At 37.1% G+C, this 27,652-nt stretch overlaps 1 protein-coding gene across 1 annotated transcript; it reads right to left on the bottom strand.

Moving 5' to 3' along the window:
- Positions 1-28: 28 nt before the first annotated feature.
- On the bottom strand, positions 29-27,170 carry LOC108666472 (serine/threonine-protein phosphatase 4 regulatory subunit 3). The gene is made up of 16 exons (XM_018153354.2): positions 26,862-27,170; positions 23,142-23,302; positions 22,133-22,340; positions 19,885-20,028; positions 18,531-18,839; positions 17,635-17,805; positions 14,094-14,214; positions 13,832-13,836; positions 13,594-13,639; positions 12,749-12,949; positions 12,137-12,306; positions 11,492-11,649; positions 9,609-9,717; positions 7,324-7,480; positions 6,774-7,168; positions 29-5,194 (listed from the first exon to the last, which is right to left on the bottom strand). Exons 2-16 carry the CDS (start codon positions 23,234-23,236, stop codon positions 4,277-4,279), a joined length of 3,207 nt encoding a protein of 1,068 aa, XP_018008843.1. The 5' UTR covers positions 23,237-23,302; positions 26,862-27,170; the 3' UTR covers positions 29-4,276.
- Between the last annotated feature and the right edge of the window lie 482 nt (positions 27,171-27,652).

Raw genomic sequence — 27,652 nt, forward strand, 5'->3', positions numbered from 1 at the left:
TTCTGAATAAGGGAAATAAATACAAGAATATTTTTAGAAAAGTCGAGTATTTGCTGACATTGTATTTATAGCAGCTACTACTCCCACGGACAAGAATAGCGTCAGGAAGTCAACAGCAGACATGGAGCATGAGCGTTCAATCACGCGACACACATACCGTCTCACAAAAATACTCTCGCTAATAAGATGGCCGTAGAAAAGAAATGCAGTGAGTGAACTCCTGACCCAAAAAGCATTGAAGAGCAGCATAGGAACTTTATAATACACTTCTGCAGGCTCTTCATACGTTATCAACATATTCTAGATTTTCATCGAGATGAGATGACTTGGCAGATACAAAATGGAGTCTCATGAAGTGTCATCGGCATTCACTTCATCCTTAATATAAAATAGAAGGTAATTAAGGTTTCCAATACCCCCAGGGCTTCAGATTATTACGAGATGCTCAGGAGACGAGCAGAACAATTCAGCGGGCGGCGAGTCAAGACGCAAGAAAGACAAGGAGCGGCAGAAAAAAATGATCCACTTAAGCAAAGTACGATATTACGATAGAACATAACCACATTTACAATAGACTTAGCATGGCAGTTGGGGTTTCTCTATTTGTTGCAATTCTCTGTAGGCGGAAAATTTTGGTGGGCAGATTGAAGGCGTAGAATCGTTCAAGATGTCAGTTTGATTAATAGTAATCATTTTAGTACTTGTTAATAAATTACACACTAAAATCCCTAAAGTAAACTCGATGTGAGTGACGACAAGTCCAGCTTGAATGATGAGAATCCGCACGTTCAAGCAGCGGAGTAATGAAAATTGTACAAAAGTTTTCTCAATGATAAGATAAAGATAACGTCTCACGGAAGTATTAGTATTAGTGAAAGAAATTACAATAAATACGCTCTACTCATACATCATTTGTCCGATAAAAACTAACTGTTTTTCTCTCTATTTCCTACGTCAAGTCGCATTGAATTAATTACTTTTGTGTCGAAGTCCGGACAATAATCAGATTTTCCTATCTTTATTACATTTCTAGTCGACCCATGAGCCTACTACTCTAATTCTCAACCTCCATAAATAACAAGACAACAAATCCTTCAAAAACCACCAACACAAAATTTCACCTCGCATTAATTCCTACCTTCATGTCTCTAAGATGCCAAAAAATGCATCGACAGACCGCCAGATATAAAATGTATAGTTGTAGAACTATAAAATAACCACAATATTTTTCAATAACGTTCAAGAAAGAAGATAGAGAGGGAAAACAAGCCTGACTTATTTAATCTTTTTGTTCTGATGAAAAGCCGTCGAAGTGTCCTATAACAACAGTCAAGTTGTAAGGAGAGGAATATTCAGATATAACACTAATGGATGAAAAGTAGAAACAATTTTTGATCATAAGGTGGATTCTTATGCGAGTCCCGGTTAGGAACATCTTAATTTGAAGACAACCCAAGAATAATGATATGGGAGTCTTCATCTCATTAGAAAGCAGATTTAAACCGCATGCCAAATTTTTTTTCCTACCCCACAAGATTCCTGCATTACACATTACGGTAGAATTCTCTAAAGAAAACAAAAATCATAGGGCATTAAGTTGGTAATAATAATAACAAATTTATTACCCATCCTATATGTAGTTGGCGTTTAAAAATCAGCTTAAATGATACATTTTCCCTACCAATTATAAGCATGAAAAAATAATTCATTCAATATAGTACGATGGTAAGCTGGCAATGATATAGCACTGCATTTGAGTAATTCATAGGTTCAAGTCAACCTCTGCTAGTAAAGTTGAGTCGCGATAAGGGAACGGGGAAAAATGAAAACATCTCCGATACATGTGTGGATGTCATCAAATACAAAATCGTGATCAAAAATTTGGTTGTCAGTTCATTTATGAAAGAAAAATGCAAATTATTTATATGGGTAGTTTCATCAGTTTTGGGAGTAACTGTACTCGTGTAGAGGGTGGTAGACCTATGGTAATTATTTTTACAGTTATTTAGTTACTATTTATACGTAGCTGCCCGGCAGCAGCGCACCAGGCATCGTAATTAAACCTGTAGCAGTTGTAACTTGAACATAAAAAAAAATTGTAAGTCACATCTACCTAAAATAACCAATACACCTAGAACCATATACGTTAACAAAGAAAATCAACGAAGTATTCGTTGTACAGAAGCCGAATTAACTGCATCAACAAGTACTGAATGAATGCCAAAGCAAGTCAGAAAGCCCGAACCATATTAACTGAAATGGGCTTGTTTGTGAATAACAGATTTTCTTCTACATGGAATTCCATTTAACATGAAAAATTCTAGATTGAAATGAAGCTGCCGACAAGAATGGGCGCGTAACGAAACATTGTGACTAAACCGATTTTGTTACAAAATGGCGGAGTTTAAACAAACTGCAGATCCAAAATAACGGCAAGCACCTAAATGCGTCATAATACAACACAATTGTCGTCAAACTGCAAGAGAGAAGAACAATCGAAGCTGATTACACTTGTGATGTCATGCAAATAAAATTTAATTAGTCAACCACAACATCGGCAGAATCAATGAGAAGTTATTAATAAATAAATTTGAAGTCAAACGTTGATAATGAAAACTGTGATTAACAGAAACTCTGCCGCAAGTACAAGTAATCTGCAAAATCATGAGACTAATCAAAGCGGATCATAGTTAGCAGTGAAATACTAACCTGTTACAATCAATTCACAGAGGCATGCCGCTAACGGCACTAACAGGCCTCGGCATCTGCTGACATTATCTACCCACCTCTTCGTCGAGGAATCCTAGCCCATAAATAGGCATAGAAATCTACACTTATTCTTTCTACATTAAGACTATGGAATAAAGCAATGGCAAGGACAGAAAATAATAGAACAGTAAGGCTTAGAAAAGAAGCTACGGCCTGATGCATCAATGCACTGAAGTTTCGTACAGGAGGTCAAATTATAGCCCTAGGAGAGGCACACAAAAGGGAGCTCTAAAAACTTCACCGCTATAACGGGGCAGTAAAGACGAGACGTGCAGTAATATTTGAGATCAGGTACCGAACTTTCCATTTCATTCCTTCATTAAACAATGATAGCTTTCATATAACCAACTGTCACGGGAACCAAAACTAAATGGAAACAAAAAAGTATTTTTAACAATAAAGGAGAGCGTGCCAGGAACGTAAGTTTCCAGTAAAAACTGGACTATTTCCGTTTTAATTTATACGTTCGATCTTGATTCCCACATTTTTGAAACATGCGAATTAAAAGGTAAATTATTTTGAGAAATATTCAATAGGTAGGAGGGTGACAATTTAGGCCAAGCCTTCAAAGAACATTACTCATGATGAAATACATGTTACCGTGTCAAGTAGGACCTCACGCACCTAACAAGTCTTCATTGAAACATGGCAAGATGGTGAAAGAGGGAAAATGAAATAAGTTCACAAAAATCATGCGATCCATGCGCTGTGAACTCAAATTGTGAAAGCGATAAATAAATCAGAGACTGGATGATGGGTCTCGTCTATCTGCAAGTGAAGAAGCGATCAAAATGATGCCGGTTGTCGACCATGTCAACGCCCGTCATTAGATAAAACAAGAAGACTGCGGAACACTCGATCACGGCAACACCTTACACCAATCAATATACAAATATTTATAGGCTTATTTACAGAGAGCGCAGACACAACGAAAAAAAAAAACGCGACGCTCACCTCCAACACTTGGTTAATAAAACTGTTACCAGGTTCCTTGCTACAAGGAGCATCAACTCAAACACGTCCATCAATAAAAAGAATAGCAGCAAGAGACAAATAACTTGAGACTGTAGGTAAAAGTCCCAGTGTGATGAGACAAGGGAGGATTTTTGTGCTGTACTCGATAACTTCATTAGAATTGGCTATGAATGCATTGTGGATGGACAAACAATGCCTTACTCACGCTGCTCTAAACAGAACGCCAAATGAACTGTGAGAAGAAGCTGTCGACTTTTCAAGGCGAGATATAAGAACAAATGCGGTGGAACGTAACCAGTGAGACAAATAGATAGTAAACATGGTTGCAGATACGAATGTGGTAGGAAGTTTAGGAAAGTATTTTCAGTACCTCGCCCTACGACGACGGCTTAATTTGCCACCGTGAGGCTTCAACGCAATCTAAGGCGCTCAAGACCCGTCTTAACTTTTATGCGCACTTATCAAACGCACAGAGAAGATATTACTCTCGTGATTTCATTTAGGAGAAGCAAAATGAATGCGCTACAATTTTTCAGTCTACAGCAAGACGTGGCCTCTTCCTGAGAGTCTCGCCTTCTAGTAAATCATCAGATTTTGAGAGCCCGTTCGCAGCAGCAGTCACATCATTGGCCACAGAACTGACAATTTTCTCGTGTTTCTCATAAATGGTACCGTCGGAGTTAGCATGTTTAGAATCATTGGTCGGTTTGGTTTTGGTGTCGTTATTTTCGTCTTGCTGTAGTCGATCACGCTTCTTCTCCTGCTCCATGTCTTCCCGTGGCTCGTCGCTAGAAATTTCTGACTCCGCCTCAGCCTTGCCTTCTTGATTATCACTTTCAGTATCAGATGATTTTCCTCCATTAGATTTATTTTTCACATTTGATGGACTGCAATCATTAGCTTTCGACATAGAAACCGTATCATCTGATATATCTGATGTGTTTTCGCCTGGTGCATCTTTAACTCCGTCAACTTTCCTTGGAGTGTTCGACACTAGTTTTTCTTTAGGTTCGTCATTGCCAGGAATATCATCTTCACTGTTTTCAGATGAAACACGAAGAGGTGACGTCGTTCCGGACGCCGTAATACTCACTTTCGGAGAGCTACAGTTAGCAACAGCACTCTTAGCATCAGCCGAACTCTTACTGTCATCAGCAGCAGAGCTTGAGCTTTCTAAAGTTCCGTCACTAATAGGAATATTTTCCTTAACTTTTTTAGACACTTCAGTAGTGAGAACTTTCTGAGCAGAAAGCAATTCTTGAGTGGGTGTGTTGGAAAATGTTTCAGTCAATGAAGTTTCTGTAGAATTGACACCAGAATTGTTATGGCTGCCGCTACTGCTCGGGTTGCTGCTGCTGCTGCCGGTGCTGCTGTTGCTGTTGTCAGAGTCATCATCTTCCATTTCTTCCTCTTCTTCATCAGAATTTTCGTCATAGTCCACTAAACTGATCTGTGTGCAAATGATACGTTTCAATACATTTATTTGCAATTTTATAATTAAAAATGAGGCTTTGCCTTACGAAATAAATAGTTTCACGACTGAAATGGATGGTTTCATGACATAGCATGGATCGTTGGACGACATGAAATGGATAGTTTCACGACATCGAATGGATCGTTGCAGGACACGAAATGGATCATTTCACGTCATTAAAAGTTCTCACATTCAGCATCATCTATTGACAAACATAAAAAAGGCTCAATTAGAATGTTAGTAGACACAAAACATTAATCGTTGAAAAAAAAAAGATACACTGAATAAGATGAGCGATATACGAACGGAAGCCAAGATGAAGGTTATCAGATAACGTAGATAGTAACTACTGTGATTGTCAACTTGAAAATTCCACATCAAATGATGCTACCAACTACAATCGTTGAATGTAATATTAGTTATTAAACGTGCAAATGCAAAATTTTACCAATCAGCGAACTTGATGCATACTCAAAAGCTGCTTCCATTTCAGAATTTTGTGGAATGTAGGTGAGGATTATTACACTTATCTAACAAATTCACGTATGCATACCATTCCAGATGTCACTCAAAATTTTTAATTTTCGAGTTATAAAATTATTTTCTCGGCTAAAACTTTCAAATAAAGCAACTATTCCAAAGATCAAATGTTGTCGCAAATAAACGAAATCTCCAAGTGAATTATGTAATAAAGGTTGCAAGAGTAACTCAAGTATGCAGCTCATACGGAGGCGTTCAAAATCATTAAAGTATTAACAGAACAAGTCTAATATTGGAGCAACAATAACGACTCAGACGTAAACAGATTAAATCAGAAACTTAATTAAACTTACGTTTCACGTCGAGCAGAGCTACGTAGATAGATCTCTTAACTATTCACTAAATTAGCAGTACGGTCGTATAGGCACAAGAAATAAACCTATCCTAGTTAAGGCTGTTTACGTCGTATGCTAGTTTCTTAAGCTCTTACGAATTGCACGAAAAGACAATATACTGTGAGTACTAATCACTAGAGTAGTAATTTGCACCAGCAGAGCAACAATTTATAAAGAAACCCACTCACTACCCAGATTTTGCGCCTAATGTGTGGACAACAACATTAGCTGGTGACTCAGTTTCATTTAACGAAATCAAACCAAATACCTGGATGGTGAACCAATATTAGAGCAAGCACTTCATAGACAAGAATGTTCTGTTCTATCAATGCAACTTAATCTTGAACCTTCTTTCAATGCAACCTCGAATTTTAACTTAATAGAATTATTGCGAATCATAATTAGACCAATAGAATATATACCAAGTTTAAATACTTTCACACAAGTTCAAAATAATTTCAGTTGTTTTAGTTACTTTTTCACGTCATACTGCCACAATAAATTGATGTTTGCACAATTATTTCATCATAATAACTTTTTGCATCATGAAAAATGAGTGAAACCTAAAGCTCCCAATGATATGCAATGAAACACATTTTCGCAGGGAGACCACTTCATTTCCGGTATTTTCCATCGCACGTTCATCTCATCTTTTAATCCCAGCCACGACCACCACTCACCTTCCTAGGCACTGAGGCCACAGCAACGCCACACCCGATAATTTTAGGCGAATTGTTGTCCATGGAGCGATCGTAGGAGGCGGAGGTGTGGTTGTCGTTATTTTGGTAAGACACGAACTGAACTGCGTTGTCGATGAGCCGGTGACTGGCGGGGCCCTTACAGGCAGCCCTAAGGGCGTCACTAGAGTGAGGCTTAACATGAAATGAGCGGCCAACGCTCGACGTTACACTGACCCCGCCTGCCGAGCCTACTGCTTCGTGGTGCTCTCCTCCAGCAGCTGAAGAGCTCCTCTCGCCTTCCCCAGCCGCTACAGCAGCAGCGGCTACGACGTGACTGCTACTACTGCTCTCTAGAGCTGCGGTCAGGGCAGGGTTCTCCTTTTGCAGTTTCTCCACTGTAATAAGCAAAAATATTAATGGTGTTGTAGCGACTTCACAACACTAATCTTTCACCATTCAATTCCATTGTAGTTTCGCGTCCCTTGAGTTATTAATAGAAGATTTATTGTGCGAGGAAAAATATGCAGCGCGAAGGGGAATGTTGACTTGCCCTGGGCTTGAAGCAGAGGAGACGAGGCGAGGCGATGAGGAGAGGTGGCACCCAGCAAGGCACCCACAGGCTCATCATCTTCCTCTTCCTCATCCAGCCCCGGCACCGATCCAGCCCCACCCTTCAGCAGCTCCTGCTTCAACGAGCTGTGGTAGTCCTGCACACACACCGGCATTTAAGATATCAACGCACATCAGCAAAACATATTCAATTCTTGTCGAACTGTAAGCTACAACTGTAACAACACTTGAAATGATTATAACGTAGTGAAATTATGCAGTGTGACAAGGGTTAAACAATGGAGTATTTTCCATTAAAAACTCAATAATAAATTTAATGCAATACAACATTTCACCTGCTGATTAATATAATCAAAATAAAATAATTATGTCTCAACTAATCACCAGCTTTTATTCAAGAGATTTGTCACCCTAACATTGTAAACAAATTACCAGGTCGAGAAAATTGAGTTGTTTTCCATGCCTGAATTCTCAACATAAATACACTTTCTGTAAACACATCAAATTTAACACTTTGACTCCGATTGCTTCATCTTGTAGACTTGTACTATTTCATTTTTTGTACTGTTTTTAAACAGGGTTGCCAGACTATCATTTTTTCCGGACAAATTCTGTGATTTAGTTTTTCTCAATTGCGTTGGCCGGCTAAAATTTATGATAGGGGTACTTCCTAATTAAATTTTAAATACTACAAAAAGAAAATAAATGAAATTTTCATAGCGGAACCTACAAATAAACTAGTATACATTAGGTTATCGGCCATTTTTGTTCTCGGATTTGGCCGATTTCAGGCAACCTGAATTGTGTACCACTACGTCCTGGAGAAATACATTTCGTGGTACGCATATGTACCACTTCGGAGTCAACGTGTTAAACTATTTGAAGATAAATGAGGGGTCAAAACAGATTAGTCGATCAGCACCGAGAACAAAGTAGTAGCTAGATTATCAGCTAATGCCCTACTCGGCCCATTGCATCGATGCTTTACATATCTACTTGTATGTAAGAAAACTTAGAGCAATAGTTTCAAAAATGGCTAATGACTAGTGACCATGCGAATTAAATATTAGGTCCATGAATGGATAATATTTACTGGAGACCTCAATATGAATTTTTGAGTGCAAATGTTAATTTTGAAGTACCAGATACCAAACAGAAATCATTGTCTATCTTTTACCACTGCGCTGAAATGAGGGAATAAAGGTTAGAAAGATGAAGCAGGCAAGATGAAGTAGGCAAGATGAAGCAGGCAAGATGAAGCAGGCAAGATGAAGCAGGCAAGATGAAGCCGAGAAGATGAAGCAGAGAAGAATCAGAGAAGAAGAAGCAGAGAAGATGAAGCAGACAAGATGAAATAAAGCAAGATGAAGCAGAGAAGAATCAGAGAAGAAGAAGCAGAGAAGATGAAGAAAGCATGATGAAGTGAGCAAGATGAAGCGGACAAGATGAAGCGAGCAAGATGAAGCGAGCAAGATGAAGCGGACAAGATGAAGCGAGCAAGATGAAGCGAGCAAGATGAAGCAAGCAAGATGAAGCAGACAAGATGAAGCGAGCAAGATGAAGTGAGCAAGCTGAAGCGGGCAAGATGAAGCAGGCAAGATGAAGCAGGCAAGATGAAGCAGCAAAATGAAGCAGTAAAATGAAGCAGCAAGACGTCGGCAGAACACCACATGAACTGTGAGATCTAGCTGCTGACTTTTCAAGGCGAGATACGAATAAATGTGGTGGAATTGTGTGGTGGATCATGCCATATGTGGTGGAATTGTGTGGTGGATCATGCCATATGTGGTAGAATTGTGTGGTGGATCACACCATATGTGGTAGATTTGTGTGGTGGATCATGCCATATGTGGTGGAATTGTGTGGTGGATCACACCATATGTGGTAGAATTGTGTGGTGGATCATGCCATATGTGGTAGAATTGTGTGGTGGATCACACCATATGTGGTAGATTTGTGTGGTGGATCATGCCATATGTGGTAGAATTGTGTGGTGGATCATGCCATATGTGGTGGAATTGTGTGGTGGATCACACCATATGTGGTAGATTTGTGTGGTGGATCATGTCATATGTGGTAGAATTGTGTGGTGGATCACACCATATGTGGTAGATTTGTGTAGTGAATCATGCCATATGTGGTAGAATTGTGTGGTGGATCATGCCATATGTGGTAGAATTGTGTGGTGGATCATGCCATATGTGGTAGAATTGTGTGGTGGATCACGCCATATGTGGTGGAAAATGTGGTGGAATCGCGCCATACCTCGTCGCAGTCGTCGGAGCTGAACCACTGCTCCTCCTCAGCGTCCATGTCGCGAAGGTCGCGGCGGTAGCGCGCACTCGCGGCGCCCGTTGACCGCACCAGGCCCAAGCTGCGGCAAACAAATTTTATTTCACGCCTTCATTTGCATACCCATACAATGAAAGTTGATCATGCTTCACATGTTCCAAAGTTATTTTTTAATTCCTACATTACATTTTAAACGCTTTACGTTACGTACCGTAAAATGGGGTAACTTAGACCACTTTTTTTTTATAAATGATGCCATTTTTTTACTAGCTAAATTAAACTTGAATTGAAACATGCAAAATACATGTCTATACTCTAGCTTCACTCACCATAAATTGCTGGCTTCTGCCTCTCATAGTCTTTATGTAATTTAAAAAAAAAGTGGTGGTCTTTGTTACCCCAGCTCTTGGGGTAACTTAGACCAGGTGGTAAAATCAATTATATTTTTTGGTAAAATAACTTCAAATAACTCCAGGTTTTGGTGCATTGTAGTAGAACTCTTCTAGTTATATATGCAAATGACAAACTTGAGGAAAGTGTCATAGTTTGCAAATGGGGGGCGCCGCCCCATAATGAGGGAAATGTGACTACCTAATGGCAGCCCTGATGGGGTAATATTGACTGGCTTGGAAATTAAGTTAAAATTACCATATATAAGACCCTGTAGAGTCTGAAACATAAAGAAAAAACATAAATAGGCTGTCAAACATATAATATGTTATATATGGTAATTTTATATTAACTTCCAAGCCGGTCTATGTTACCCCGTCAGGGCTGACATTAGGTGGTCTAAGTTACCCCATTTGGGGGCGGCGCCCCCCATTTTCAAACTATGACACTTTCCTAAAATTTGTCATTTGCATATGTAACTAGAAGAGTTCTACTACAATGTATCAAAACCTGGAGTTATTTAACCAAAAAATAAATAAATTGGAGGGGGTACTCTGAGAGGCTTTAAATGATAGCTTTTTTTTTGTGGGTCACATTTTTAATTTTTTAACCTATTAGATATGCAAACTTTTCAAATCTTTCTATTGTGTTATGTAGCCTCAGTATTAGGCCTTTAATGCTCATTGACAAAATTTTTCTATGTCAAATAGTTTTTGAGTTGTGGGGGTTTTTGTTAAAAAAACGAAAAGTGGTCTAAGTTACCCCGCCGGTCTAAGTTACCCCATTTTACGGTATATGGGGGCAATACGGTACAATAAATTTATGCTTTTGGTCCCTAAAGACCTGAAAACAATAGCATACAAATATCTGATCTTAGCCCGAGTATACTTTGAACATAGTTATATTCGTCTAAATTCGGTATCTCAAAATTTGGTGAAGTTGCGGTAGATCATTAGACCCAAGTGTCAGAAAAGGTGATGAAACTAATTGAAGGGAAGTGGTAATGCCAATGATATGGCATGCAATCATTTACACTTTATTCATCAAGTTTTTCAAAAAAAGTTCAGGTTCCCAGCAAATGCACTCAATTAGCAACTTAGTAAAGTAATAGCAAAAGAGAAATTTTTGCACTCGACTACCCGAGATTTTTAAAATGTGCGTTGCATTAACCAAAAATACACTTTCAGCCGAGTATATTTGAATCGAGAAGAAGGCAGCAGCTGCATTCCATATAACATATAAAGTATCTAATCATTATCAATTCATCATATCATAGCATAATAGGTATTGAGTTCAGGAACTGACTGAACGGATTTTGAGTATGAAGCAGCACCGAAATGCTTCGCCATTCTATCGACATTGAAAACAGATGGCTCACTTCAAGCTACATTTTAATGTTTGTAGATAGAGAATTAGCTTCTCATTTTTATACCAGCGTTATTGAATAAGCGATGATTTTCACCCACCTCTCGACGGCGGCAGTAGACTTCTCTCTGTCCCGTATTTTGTCCTGATGTTCAATATAGCGAGCTCGCATGATACTGAACGTTTGCACGTATTCAATACGGCTGAAAACGTCACCAAACTTCTCCATGCTGTACGACAATAGGCTCTTGATGTCCTCCTGTGAAGAAGCATAGAATGAAACTCCTGCTATGAAAAACTATCAAATCTAAAAGTTTAAAAACGCGGTTTTACGGCTAAATTAACTACACAAACACACTTGGATAGTAACAAATTCTGCGTTAAAAGTTAGAGGTTGGGCAGATCTATAACTTAATTTTATTATTGTAGTCATTTTCATGAAAAATTAAAAGATTGATACGGGAAAGGTAAAAATACATGGAAAAATCTTGATAACGAAAAAAAAATTTAAATTAATATCTCATTTGAATCCTTGGAAGCCATGATACGAGGAACTTCGTATAAAGAAGGATTGTTGAACAGACGAGCAGTAAATGCGTCATCACTCGCTTGCCTAATGACTTCACAATGCAAGACAAGTCGCAAGAGTCCCGTTAGTTTACTTGGATAATAAATTGGGCACACGAGTGAGAATCATTTCAAACCTCATTTCTCCTTCTACATCAAGTGTATGAATCATTACTGACCGATTTGATGAACTCGAAGAGTTCGAGGATGGCAGAATCGAGGAGATTATACCGAGCGTCGTTGCGGATGTAAGCGTCGACCAATGGAGCAAAAATATTGTTAGCAATAATGTGCCGGTTGTAGAACTCGTCCTTCATGCCCACTATCTTTCTGATGAACCGAACCGCACCTGCAAATACAATAATGGCTCAATAATAATGTCTGACGAACTATTAATTATGAACAAAGGCAAACTCATACTTAACATCAAAGTAATCATATAGCATTTATCAGAGTACAGCAGAAAGTGAAATTAATTTTTGAAATTTATTCGCTGAATCCATATCTCAATTGTATTGTGTGTGCATTCATACACAAATTCAACGTCAAGGAACTGGATAATTTCTCTCTTGTTTAATAAAAGTCTCAACTTGTCCGATTTAAATCATAACTCTCGCGGCACCCCCAACATGATGCAAGACAAAATTCTTGCATCATCAAAAATAAATACATCTGATACTTCAAAAACAAAGCCGGTACTAATATCGTTAAATTCTTATTCCTGAAAACGTAATCGAGGGCAGCATCGCACCAGATAGAACAGTATGAAACGCACACATTGATAGACTCACATAGAACAAGGAATGTGTGTTTGGATTTAACAAGAACCATGACGCGTCTCAAGAGTTCTCTGTGTATGAGGTAGTTCTTGATATGAAAGGAGTGATGCTCAACACAGAAGGAGAGCAGCTCTAGGATGAGAGCGGCGAGCTGTGCCGTCTGGTAGTCTTCCCGCACCACCACATCGCCCACCGTATTGCTCAGAAGTGGAGCTGAGGAGAATAAATTAATACAATATACTGGCAATCGTATGTAAAATAATATTAAATAAGAGGACTTTCTGCGTTTATCGTCAAAATATTGCTTTATATTACACGCAAAATGAAGGCAATGAAACTGAAATATGGCTAAAAATACATCAAATTTTCTGACCACACCACCTAAAGAGAGTACAGCCAACTTCGGTTAATAATTTAATATGACCACATTAGGATGATGATTAATTCGGTCATCAAAACCAATTGAGGAACAGAACATTATTTATTGACCAAGGCCCTTTTAGTTTCCAAGAGTTTAGTCCTATCACGCGGACCCTATCATAAAAAGTAACATCATGTGAAAAGGATGCAGGCAGTTAAAATAGATCGAAGTGAACACCACACCTAAATGGTAACGAGGTAGATTGTGGAATAGTTCATAAATGAATATGTGATGGCGGGAAACAAATGTTAAAGATAGGTTTATATTTAGCTGCACATGATAAGCATACTCGTCGCGGATAAAATCTCAGATCGACAACATTCATTTAATAACAAGCTTTATGATATCTGAATTATAAGAATGAAATATACCACAAGCAAAGCCCATTTCTCCATGATTCATCAATGAGATAATGTAACTAAGTGAGACACTGTACCTATGAGGTAATGTATGGAGTGTTTGTAGAAAGTGAGGCACACTACCTACTCAAGTCACCCCTCCTTCCTTAAGACTGTACCTATGAGATAATGTATGGAGTGTTTGTAGAAGATGAGGCACACTACCTACTCAAGTCACCCATCCCTCCTTAAGACTGTACCTATGAGGTAGTGTATGGGTTGTTTGTAGAAAGTGAGGCACACTACCTACTCAAGTCACCCATCCCTCCTTAAGACTGTACCTATGAAGTAGTGTAAGGAGTGTTTGTAGAAGGTGAGGCACACTACCTACACAAATGATCCCTCCCTTCTTAAGACTGTACTTATTAGGTAATGTGGAGTGTTTGTAGGTGAGGCACACTACCTACACAAATGATCCCTCCCTCCTTAAGACTGTACTTATGAGGTAATGTGGAGTGTTTGTAGAAGGTGAGGCACACTACCTACACAAGTGATCCCTCCTCAAGACACTGTACCTATGAGGTAATGTATGGAGTGCTTGTAGAAGANGAGAACGTACAGAACTCCTTCAAGAAAAGGATGAGATCTCTTCTCTTCTGTACAGGAACGTCTTCAGAACTCAGCTGCAGGAACAATTCGCTCAGAAACCGTTCGTCATCCTGGAAAATAACAAATTGTTGTATAATATTCAATTATAACACAGCTTTGTTATAATATAACAGAAGCAGCATAAAAAAATAGACAATAGGCAACTTAGAAAGTTTGGACCTAATACCAAAGATTCTAAAAAAATATAACTCAGTAGGTACTCATTGCAGTGAGAGACAGAGAGCGCATTTTCTCGTCGACGAAAACGTTAAGTCACGTCACGGACGGACGGACGGACGGACAGACAGACAGACAGACGGACATGGCGAGCACAATAGTGCATTTATTCATACATGAGAAAATGCGCTAAAAAGACACTGATGCGGGATAAATTTTATGGATGCTCTAGGCCATCTTTCTTTTACAAGCATATCACTGGACACTGGTGGTAAAATTTCACATCAATTTCGCCAAGCTGCTTATCCAACAAAGAATAATCCGGCAGCAGTAAGATTTGTGAACAGTCATATCACGAGCATTTGGAAAATTCTTACCAGCAGAACCAAGTTGTTAATTTTGTTCAAAGATTCAGAAATGTTGGCAAAAAGACAAGGCTACAGAGGGTTTTGGGGTGCATGTACGTCATAAATCGAAAATTTAGACATGTCCTGTTGTTAGGCTCATTTTAAGGGTTCAAGAACTGTGAATTTAAAGAGCCCAAAGCCATGTTTGTACGTTCATTTGCTCATTCAGGGCAGCCGTCAAAGCGCAAGTAGAAACCTATACCTTCAATGATCACAAATTCAAGTTTTTTGCCTCTCCTGAAAACTTGAAATTTTCATCTTAAAAATTTTGGACTTTTCATTTAGCTAAATCATTTCGAGATACACCATTTTATACGTAAAGACCTGATCTAGCGATCATCCAGTAACTTTTTCTGATTTATTTTTTTCGGATTATATATTGAAAAAAATTGGGGGGGGAGACCAAATTGATAACAAAAATAAAAAAAATTGCAAATAATAATAATAATAAAAATTGGGAAAAGTGATTGGATGATGGCTAGATTTACGAATCAAATGACATGTCTCTCGATCTTGTAGCATGTTAATTGAATGAGAAGATAGATTTTTACAATACCCCCCTTTTTTTTGCAGTTTTCAATGAATTTCAAGTTTTCTCTCATTTTTTTCGAAGAATTTACACAAACAAAAAAGTCTTAGATTTCAATTTTATATATAGGTACCAAGTTTCAAAATGATCCGTCCGTAAATAAAAGTTTTTTTTTAACGTACATGCTCCCCTCAAGTTCCAGGGTTGGCGATTTTTTTGATTTTTTTAAAAAAATCAAAAAAAAAAATCAAAAATCAATGATTTTTTTATTTTTTCATGATTTTTTTTATTTATTTGATTTTTTTTATTTTTTCAACTTTTTTGTCTTTTTGAAGTGTTTTTTTTTTTATGTTGCAATTAGCCTACTAACAATAACAGTACATGGATCATAATGGATGGCTAAAAAGGGCACTTATTGCCTTCAATAATGGCCAACAGGCCAAGGTAGTGTTTACCACTTAGGGATTTTTGGGTAAACAATTATTGATAAGTCTATTCATTAGCTTTGTAAAGTTTGTATGGAGCAAGGTAATGAGCTAAATATTGACCATTTAACTGGCTTCAATATACAAAAACACTTCAGGAATGCAGATCTTCTAGACATTGAAGAGTCACATAACAGATAGGTAGCTGATAGCACAGTGCACAGCACTATCAATAGATCTACTAGTTTTATGTCCTCTAAATCTACCAGACTCTCCCCTCTATACACACCTACTGGTAGTGACTGAGTGACTGACTGCACTGTACCCATTTAATTCAGACCAATAAACCAATACTAAACATAAACGGAACGATAACCAAACAAACCCCGTACGACTTGAAACGAGACTTGAGTTATGAGAAAATCTAATACTGTTTGAAATAAACATGTGCACAATTCAAATATTTTATATCCATTCACAGCATTTACTCATTTTATATATAGTCTTATAATTGTAATTGTCGTGTTTCTAATTTTAAATTCACATATTTAAAGATTGGAATTAAATATTTTAATTAGAATACTCATATTAGGGTGGAAAATCTTTCTAATTGCCTAAAAGGTCGATACAATCTCAACCTCTCAATATACAGGGTGGGGGAGAACCGATTGAGCAGTTTTGAGGTAAAATAAAAGAGTAATGGAGGTACATAAAGAAGAAAGTTTATTTTCCTAGAGGTTAGCATAACATATCATTTAGAAAACTTATGTTTTGAAAACAATATCTGGAAGATGGGGGCCGTTAGCAGCAACACACTGTTGGAGTAGTTCTCAGAGGAGTGAGTAACCGTAACAGTGAATTCCGATCGCTATGCTGCAATGTTGCAAAATTTCTTGCCGCCTATGATGGAAAACATTGTTGAAAATGAAGCATTGGGAGACATGTGGTTCCAGCAGGATGGGGCTACAGCTCAAACAGCCCGAATGTCACTCAATGTTTTGAAATGCATGTTCCCAGACTCTGAGGGGTGATTTACAGTGGCCTGCGAGGTCACCTGATCTGAGCATTTGCGATTTCTTTCTTTGGGGACATCTAAAAGAAAGGGGTTCAGAAGTCGCCCTCACACTCTACCACAGCTAAGGGAACGGATTATTGCAGCAGAGGTTATGGCCATACCTCGCCATATGTGTGAATGTGCTATAGAAAACTTCCGAGAACGACTCCAACAGTGTGATGCAGCTAACAAACCCCATCTTCCTGATATTGTTTTCAAAACATAAGTATTTTAAATGGTATGTTATGCTAATCTTGAAGAAAATAAACTTTCTTCTTTATGTACCTCCATTACTCTTTTATTTTGCCTCAAGACTGTTCAATCAGTTCTGCCCCACCCTGTATAAGCCAGCTAACACATTTAAATTGTATATTGTAATCAATATATAACAACTAGTCAAATTGTTAAAGACTACTTATAGCCTTATAAGAATTAGCTAAGCTGTTAGCTATGTACAATGTACATAGCTTTGCACAACAATACATACAAACAATAGTACAATGTACATAGTGTTTTGCACACTTGATGCCTCTGTACCAAAAACATTTAATTTATTGGAACCTAATACACACTAAAGGCAACAAGTTTATATACAAATTTGTCATTCATAGTACATTTATACTAAACCATGAATAACAATACCTCAATATAAATTAAAGACTGCCACTCAATATATTTAAATATATGAAAAAATCAAAAAAATCAAAAAAATCGAAAAAATCAAAAAAATCATGATTTTTTTATAAAAAAATCAAGTGATTTAATCACATGATTTAATCATTTTGATTTAATCATTGCCAACCCTGTCAAGTTCATTCTAAGATAAAAAATATACGTAGGAAATTCATAAAATAATGCAGCCAGAGAGTAAGAAAATTGGTCACTGCTAAAGTTCATACCTGGATAAGAGAAACTATCTCGACTTTGTTGAAGAATATAAAGGAGGTGAGCGTGGATGGGAGGTTCTCTTCGAACACCGTTTGATTTGGCAAAGCCACGTCTTGGATGTATTGAACTCGGAACGTCTGATGGATTTTGTTAAGCAGTTCACTGTTCTCTATTGGGATGACCTGCAGATAAACAAATCAACAATGGGTAACATTCATGTGAGGAAAACTACCATTTGGAGACAGGTTAATACCTATGCTAATTGCAAACTAGTAAGCAACTGATAAATAGCAGAGAAATGATGAATGTAGTTGACTAAGAGAAGCATGAATTCAGTTTAAGTATCATGGTAAATACTGAAGTGTAGTAGACTAGCCTCGGTATCTACGAATAATATTCAAGAAGACATGACTTTATGGAAAAACACAAGTAAAGAATCTTCGATCCAAAAATTATTGTGCAGAAGATTCAATATTTTGTACGACGAACGCAACTGAACAAAGGAAAAATGTTGGAATGTAACTACATAAATTCTTTGGTTAAAACTTCCATAATGAAAAATATTAATTAAAACCTGCAGGTACAAAGCGGAACTTTACACACAAAAACTAAAATTTTATGTTATTAACCACTGCTCCCTTATTTGAAAAAGATTGAGGCAATCAATTCTTAAGTAACATAAATAAACACCAGCTACCATACTGCTCCTTATGCAAGAGCACACAGCCAGCTCACCTTAAGTAACATATCAGAAACATCTGCTACCACTATTACGCCATGTGAAAAATGGGCTATCTAACATTAAGCAAAAGATATGAAGACCTACAGCTACTACGACACACGGAAAAAGTGGGCTAAGTGATAAATAAAAAAAGGTCTAAGTGATAAAAATAAAGACCCTACTCACCTCCTTGAAGGTGGTCATGGACTTAAGGAAGTCCCTGTGTTTCTTGGGCGTGGGGCTCGAAGGATCGTATTCAAGGGCACCAATTACATCAAAAATATTCTCGTCGGAAAAAAGTACTTCTAATAAGGAATTTTTATTAAGCAGGAATATATTCTTGAAAATTTCATACAAAATGTGTAAACATTCGAAATTCTCGACGTCTTCACAGAGTCTGAAGAGGTCAATGAGCTTCTTTATATAGCACTCATTCTCGATGCTGTTCGCTATTTTGTCTTGTCTGTTGACATTCTGAAGCGACGCCGACAGCAACTGAGGGCACAAATGTATATTTTTGGGTGTTGCACAAAAATTACACAATTTAGAGGACAACTTCAAGGGTTGAGTGCAGCACAAAAATTGCACAACTTAGGGGACATATTTAAGGGTTAAGTGCAGCACAAAATGTGCACAATTTAGGGGAAAATTTTAAGGGTTGAGTACTGCTGCACAACATACGGTACTGAACCAACATTACTTAATTGTTCAAGAACCTCTGAATAAGAAACAGGAACTAGAATGGCTGGAGATCTGAGCAACTAAACACAGACGAAAAGTGCAGAAAATCCTCAGAAAATTGCACTGTAAATGAAATATCCAACAAAATATATTGACTATCCACTCTGACTCAAGTGAAGATGAAATGGCAGAAAATCCATGGAATTAAATGTTCAAGTGACGCAAGTTTATTCACGTTAATTTAGCGACAAATATTAGAACACGAAGTAATCTCACTCAGCAATGGAATTCAATTCATAAATTTGAAGTGATCTACAGCAAGATAGTTCTCCATTATATTCAAATAGTCCAATTTTACATACACAATTTTCAACTTCGTTCCCTTTTGTAACAAATTCATCAATTGCAATTTGAAGCTCCACCTCTAAAAGCGTTTAGGAACTGCATGAAAATATTCTTCAGATAAATTGTAAGGCCTCCAATTATAACATCAGAAATAGTGCATTTGTTACATGTTCACCCGCCATAAAGTCAATACAAAGAATGCTACAAACTTTAAACAATAAGCATCTGGAAATGATGCACACAGAGGTTATTTGCAACACTTCTTATCCTCATAAGTTTTGACAAATGGTAGGTTTAATTATCAAGATCTCCCAAATATGCTAAGGCGAGCATAATCCATAGATGGTACATAAATATTTAATGTTAACTACTATGCATCACATCTCATATCCACCTACTACTCATATTCACCATGAGTCTTCCAAAATGCCAATTAGTTCGCTCCTAAGACCATTCACCTCACTTATCACATAATTGATCTGGCGCAAGATAGTTGACTTCCATAACAACTCACCTCGCTGATCTGCTCGAGTTTGCCCATCTCGCACGGTGGTAACTCCACATAAACATTAGAGTCGTTGGCTTCTTCGAATCGTTCCTCCTCGCTTTCTTCGTGAACCTCTTGAGTTATCTCCACACTTGGGTCCTTGCCTTGAACCTGTTAGTAAGACGAGCATAAATATAATGCTGAACATCACATAGTACATTGAAGAAAACAAGAGGTGCTTATTCAGTGTCAATGCAATCTTTACAAAGACGACATGTTGTGGCCGTACCTATTTTTAAATGAAAAAAAGTTCACTCATCATAATTTTTACAACTTTTTCAACTCTGAACTGATTGTTTCAGCTCGGAGCGCCATATATAATATGAACTCGTCCCTATAAATTAAAGATAACTTCATACTGTTTATTCAAAGGCACGGTGCAAATATTTAAATTCCTCCTTATCTTCAACTTCCAAGAAGTAAGGACAAAGGCAATCTCAACTTTAACAGCAAATCTCTATTCTGTGGCACGTAAGTTACCATATATTGTAAATTGAAATTTTCGCCCAAGAAGGTCCACATACCTATTGTTTTTAAGGCTTTATTATCATGCATAAGTCAATTGCAATAAACTGCCCATCGTCCCATGCATATCACGATCTTCCACAATACCCAAAAATTTGAATCAAAGGTTTAGAAATAAAAATTGACTATCATGAGTTGATTTAAATATAGAAGTAGAGAAATCTCCAATATCATCACCAAGTTTATAGAATTGGATCTCATGGGATCTAGTAAGTTCTTAAGATTTGCTTGTCTAATAATACAGCAAGGAGAGCGTTAAAAAAAATCTAGTAAAAAAATAAAAAAAAATCTTAAAATTCCCCAAAATTGAAAAAAATTGCGTTTTGTTTTCTGCTAACACTATTCAACAGTAAAAAATGCGCGTCAAATGCAGCAAACCACACGCAAGTGAGCGTTAGTTTATGCGTGAGGCAGTTTCTAACTGCTAAAAAATGAACATTATTCAAAATTGGCACAAATATTTCTTAAGAAATTAGTTTCACAGTGAATTGTTTGTGTTAAACTGGAGTCATGCAGCGAATGATGGTACCGTCAACACATGTAATAGGAAATGAGAAAATCAGAGATACAAAAGTGAGCAATTTTTTATCCTATGCTTCTTTTGGGACCCATTTCTCTTATTTACGTCTCCTGGTCTAGAACAACTTGAAATTTCCAGCAAATAACGTCTTAAAAAGTTATCTCCTTTCGATTTACAACTACAACAACAGGAAACATATTCTTTGAATTGTTAAGTGAATATTTCATCAACTCTAGGAGCCCTTTCTTCGTATTTATGTATTGTCTGGATTATAGTTAATAAAAATTAAGGAAAATTGGGGGGGGGCGAATAGAAATAAACCCAATAGAAACGAAATAATAGCAAAATTTTAATAAAGGGGGCTTCTAGAGTAACTAGATATTTGCATTACAAATCAAATGACACCTTTGTTATTCCAGGTTTTAGCTCGTAAATCAAAAGGAGACAAGTCCCACTTTTCCGTTTTCTTTACATTTCACTTTTTCCCCCATTTTCTCAAAAAAATTCGTATTAACAAAATGTGCTTTATTAGAATTTTAAATACATGTATGAAGTTTCAGAAAGACCATTCAGGTAAGTTTTTTTTGGAGGGTATAATCAATTTCTCCTCCCCTCATGGCAATTTTTTTCAGCCTGGTAGCCTGAAAGATTTTCTCCCATAACACGTTCAAGTACGGTATTCCAAAAGCATTATGCTACCTGACAGATTTTCTCCCATAACACGTTCAAGTACGGTATTCCAAAAGCATTATGCTACCTGACAGATTTTCTCCCATAACACGTTCAAGTATGGTATTCCAAAAGCATTATGCTACCTGACAGATTTTCTCCCATAACACGTTCAAGTATGGTATTCCAAAAGCATTATGCTACCTGACAGATTTTCTCCCATAACACGTTCAGTACGGTATTTCAAAAACAGTGTGCTACCTGACAGATTTTCTGCCATAACACGTTCAAGTACGGTACTCCAAAAGCATTATGCTACCTGACAGATTTTCTGCCATAACACATTCATGTACGGTATTTCAAAAACAGTATGCTACCTGACAGATTTTCTGCCATAACACGTTCAAGTACGGTATTCCAAAAGCATTATGCTTATATGCTACCTGACAGATTTTCTCCCATAATACGTTCAAGAACGGTATTCCAAAAACATTATGCTACCTGACAGATTTTCTCCCATATCTCATCACAGCCAGCCTTCTCTTGGAAGCTGAGGGCGAGATCAAAGTTGTCCCCCTCGGACCACACGATGAGCGTGCCCTGCTGCTTCTGGTAGGCTGTGTCTGTCTGGATTTTGGACTCCAGGAGTGGGGCACCGTCCGCCTCAGCTCGCACCAAAAGAGAGATGCCTTTGAGACGATCAACAAATCTGCAGACAAGAGCAATAATAATTAGATGAAATGAATAATTAATACAAACCAACTAAGCAGAAGTCATAAGCAAGAGTATATTGTTACATGAAAAAAAATGTTAAAGGAAATAAAGGATGAATAAAATCAGCAAGGATAGGCATGAATGAAATAGACTAAGTACAATAATGAGAACAGGACACAGGAAATATTTGATAGGTATGTAATTATTGCACATTGACCCCATAGAATTCTTACAACATTCTGCCAAGAATATGTGTGTCAATTTAGATACGGTACAATGGAAAATTAAAAAAAACACATTTTTGAGGAGATGAATAGTGATATACAAGGATGACCTGAGAGCAGCACAATTTATCATACATTACGCCTCTCATGAAATAAGATAAATATCAATTTTTTATACATTACGTATACTTAATGACTTATTGAGTCTTTCATAAAAGCATAATAGTATATACTCTCACAATAGCATTCTTACTTCTATTGACAGCAAGCAGAGGGAATTCCTATGAACAACCCAACAACATTGATTGATGTTTATTTGAAATGCAGAGTAAATAACATATATTATAAATATATATATGAACTATTGGAGCTGGAAAAAATGAAAGGAGTAAATGACCTAAAAAAATACAGATAATGACACAAAATTAAATACAAATACATATCAATACACGTTACCAAAAATTAAATAAAAACACGAGATATATGGTACCGTAATTAGGCACCAATATATTCATGCATACCATTAATGCCAACAACTGATTATAATACAAAGAGATAAAATGAGCACTCACGTAGCTGTGACATGTCCAGTGCCTCGATCGTCCCACTGACGCTCAGAATTGAGAGCATAAAGCTTCACCCGACGACGAGACATCTTCTCTGCCATCACTAATCAAAAAACGGAGCTGGAAGGAGGTGACCACAGTACAGACCAAGATGGTATGCCCATGCTCTGCAAATTAGGACAAAATTAATTCTCCAAATATATCTATAAACAAATTAAAATATATAATACCAAGATCTTGAAAAGATTAAAATTTTCATTTTCCAATTATTTCTGTCAATAGATAATGAAATGCAATTCCTGCTCAACTAGATGCAGTTAATAAGATAAAGCTACAGGATTTGTGAATAGAATGAGTATGCAGCCTTCAACTAATTCCTCAATTGCCTATAGATGAGATGCATGAACTCCGTATGATAGAAGGTGTCATCATAGATATAATGAATCTACATCCGTTATCTGTATATGCAGATTATATTACTCATTAGGTCAACACTTACTCTACGATTCTAATATATAAATACAATGCTAAAAATATTGATAATGATAGTTAAAATAAAAATTTTGTCTTCAATCTTTTCAATGTGTAATTAAAGCTTTGTTTGACTCTTAATCATAGCAAAACCTAGTCCTGTCAAACCAACAATTAGCAAGTTAAATTTATATTTTGTTCTCATACATCAGCATGAAAATGTGTTGTCAAGATCTTCTGAGGGCATAAAATTGGATTGTATTGTGGATTGCCAGCATGCAAGTACATGATTGTAGTTATTTATAAATTTGGGAACTTCATACAGATCAGGTTGGGAAGTAAAGCCTTTTACTTGAAGATAATGGCATCTTTACAAGTTTATAATCAGTAATCTGAATTTCAATGAACCTGTTGAATTGCAGCTTAAATAACAATTTGTTCAATTGGCACCATTGAGATCAGTGTATGCTATCCATATCAATTGATATCCATCTTCTGCATCAAGTGTGTACTGTATCTCACAGATCTAAAAATGGTTGAAAGTTCTATTTGTGGCTTGAAAGGTAGAGTTTTACAAACTAGGGCTAGAGCAAGGTCAAAAAATTTTTACTCGATACTTAAAACTAAAATATAGCAGCTCCAAAGTGACATATTTCTGATCACTGGAATTTCAGGGCGCAATCATACATTGATGTAACCAATTATATAGGAGATAATACATCTAATGGGAGTGGGGTTCTGGGGGAAGCTGATGGCTTCAAAAATGGGAGAAAACTTGTTGTTGTGGGTGGGTCTACTGTGAAGGTAGACATATTCTAGATAGACACTAGAGATAGTGAGTAGAGACAGTTTACAACATAAAACTGCCTAATAGGCAACAGCTAAGAACAATGCCACATTGCCACTCAACTTGCCTTAAGTTGTCATTTATCTTGTCAGCCCCTAATGGAAACAATCTATTTAACACACAATATTCAGAATTGCACACTACAAATGGTATTTTTAAACTTCTGAGTTCTGACCAGTATCTTACTATTTTCATTGGCATATGACAAGCAGTACGCTGACAAAGGCATGGAATATATCTACTTGGCAAGCAGCAACTGAATTTTTTGAGCCATGGTTTTATGGATTTGCCAGCCATGTGTTGAATCATGGATTGCTTAGACGGATCTACCCAACCTCACTTTGCAATTCCGGTGTTCACAATGAGCTAAACTCTTCTGCTTTGATCTGAATCCAAAAGATCTGGTTATAACAATTAGTCAGTCGTTGAGGATACGAAACTGACTTACACTATTTACTTTATTTCACTCAAAATTTCAAGCTCCCCAAATGTTGACCATCATGTTTATTAATGTCACTTGCAACGTTAAAATTTTGCAATCGTGAAAATCAATTTTGACTGGAAATTAGACACACACAGCTTGTTCCAAGCTGTGTGCAAAAATTAAAATTTTCTTAATTAAAAGCTTGATAGCTCTTAATTAAAAGCCTAATTAAGTAGTGTTCAATATTCAATAGTGTTCTAATTGCAAGCTGTCGTATTCCAATAGAGCTCACACAGCGATTAGAATTTGAACACAAGAGTGTTGGCATTACAAATTAGTAGAGTTTGAAGCACGGCCGGAATTAGTCTCACAAAATGCCAAATTTAGTCACACACAGTGTCAGAATATATGGATTTGGTAGGTTTGCATTCTAAAGGCTTTTAAATAAATATTGCAACATTTTGTGACATTTCATTGTTGCTGGCGCATAGTGCGGTGTTTTTAGAGTGACGTAAAGCAAACAGAACTTGAGTTGCGTGTACGGTGTATTTTTTATAGCCATTCATATTTTGCTACGTCCTTAAAGTGTTGGAATATACCACGTCTACCCGAATTTTGACAACACCAACTCGAAAATACAAACCTATGAAATCTCACACCGTGATTCCATTTTTTTTGAGCTGTGAATTCCATATCTCAGCCATGAAAAGCCATTTACAAGCCACTAATTTTTTTACTAAGTCTATGCACGTGTTAGCCCAAATCCCTAATTTTACCCTAAAACAGTCAAATGACAAACGTCACCGATAACATTTGTCTTAACTGTAAGCTGAACAGGTGTTAATGCAGTCTAACTGCTCTGATGTGACCACAACTACATGCAATCTTCAACAAAATGTTTACATTGACAGTGATTGACTTGTTATCATTACAATGATTATGTTCTGCAGGATATTTTTGCAGGAACAACAAAGTAATGCAGATTGCAGAAGTTGAAAACTTTATGAAATGACATGTTTGCAAACTGCAAATTGCAATTTTCCAAGCAAGCAAAACTTTATGACATTCAAGCCGCAAGATTTCATACCTGCTAAAATTATATGATATTAGAGCTGCAATATTTCAGAAAAAAATAGACTTTTCCAGCCCTGCATGATTGACAGCAATGTCTGCTTAGCGGCAACTTGATTTGTGGATTTTAGTTAGAAAAGTTAAAATTTCAAACAAGATTTGTGACAAACTGCTACTGCTAGTCCCACGCTCCAAGCATGCTAAAGTTTATTCTTTGAAAATGTGCAACAACTTTGGATGTGCGTTTTTACTTTACAAGGTTATGTAGCCTAGTAGGTAACTATTGGTAGGTATCAAGCACTGTTGCACAATGCACACGCAGAGCGGCAAAAGAGAATAGGTACTGGCAGTATCGTTGTTGCTCTTCCACACATGGTGGCAGGGAATTATTGTGAGTACTTATGCGTTTGCAAGAGCATCGACCGGTCCGGCTCAGCGGGGGGGACCCACGGCCAGTGTAGCTGTCAGCTGACTTTCTTCAGAAGTGCAAAAGCTTTTGCCGGTGAAGGTCACAGAAGGTGTGTTTTACGATCGGTCCGTAAAAAAGCGTTGATCGGTTCAAAATGACAAAAGAACAGGTTCTTTTGAATAACCTATGGATTGCCACCATGCTTCCACAAGTTCATTCATAAGTCCAATGGCAATAAGTAGACCAGCCTGACCAAGAAGTATTTTTTAGCAACATCATCCATAAGAAATTGATTAAATAATGAGTACCTAGGTAGACGGGGAAATTAAAAATAAACTGATTCTAAAAAATCTCAGGTTGCCAAGGCCAAGGCACTGTTGCATTCGAACTTTCGTTTAAAACCGTACCGAATCGTTCGGTAGGTATTGTTTCAATGATGCAACTCTTAATCAGTGCATTCCATAATAATACAATATAACACTGATTTTTTACAGCTAAACCTACCATCGGTAAAATCTTTCAATGATGCACGTTTTCCAATTTAACAAACCAACTTTCCTCCACCGGCGCCAAAATTTATTATTGAACTATTTGGAGCGTCAACAAAATTAAGTTTGATATTAAGGAAACAAACTTCATTGGATCATTGGGTCTCAAACTACTGCCATGGCGATTTTTAGCTTATGAACGTGCAAGCAAGAACTACTATAGCAAAATTTTGTAATCAGAGGGCACAAGTAATTGTGGGAGACAACACAACAATGCTAGTCTACACCAAATCTTTCGGCAGCCATATTGGACCGACAATAACAACGCACGGGGTTCACATGCCAGGGACTTTATATGAACACTCTTGAAGATATATAGATAAACTGAACAGGAAATAGTTTTCAAAACATTATTCGAATAATTTTATCAGGTGAATTTTTGCATAAAATTAATCTTAATACGTTTTAATTAGTCAAAAGCGATGGTTCCCGTTCTCTTTCAATCTGCAATTAAGAGCACTGTCAAGATTTGTCAAAACCAGAGATGAGTGCTGTAGATTGAAACTTCATGACATGATTCTAAAGTGCATCGTCCTGAGTGATGTAAACAAATCAAAATAATGGAGAATTCAAGTGAAAGTAATATTTACTACAGTATATCTGATAAATAGGAGTCATTCTATTAAAAATTCAATTCAAAGTGCATTTCTCATAATCACCGTAGCCACCACCGTTCACGCTAAATGTTATTAGAGTTATGTGAAAACTCGAATTAAAATTTGTTTAATAAACGTATGCTGTCTCAGA

Source organism: Hyalella azteca, unplaced genomic scaffold, assembly GCF_000764305.2.
Source record: "Hyalella azteca isolate HAZT.00-mixed unplaced genomic scaffold, Hazt_2.0.2 contig10770, whole genome shotgun sequence".
In the NCBI taxonomy this organism is placed as follows: domain Eukaryota; kingdom Metazoa; phylum Arthropoda; class Malacostraca; order Amphipoda; family Hyalellidae; genus Hyalella; species Hyalella azteca.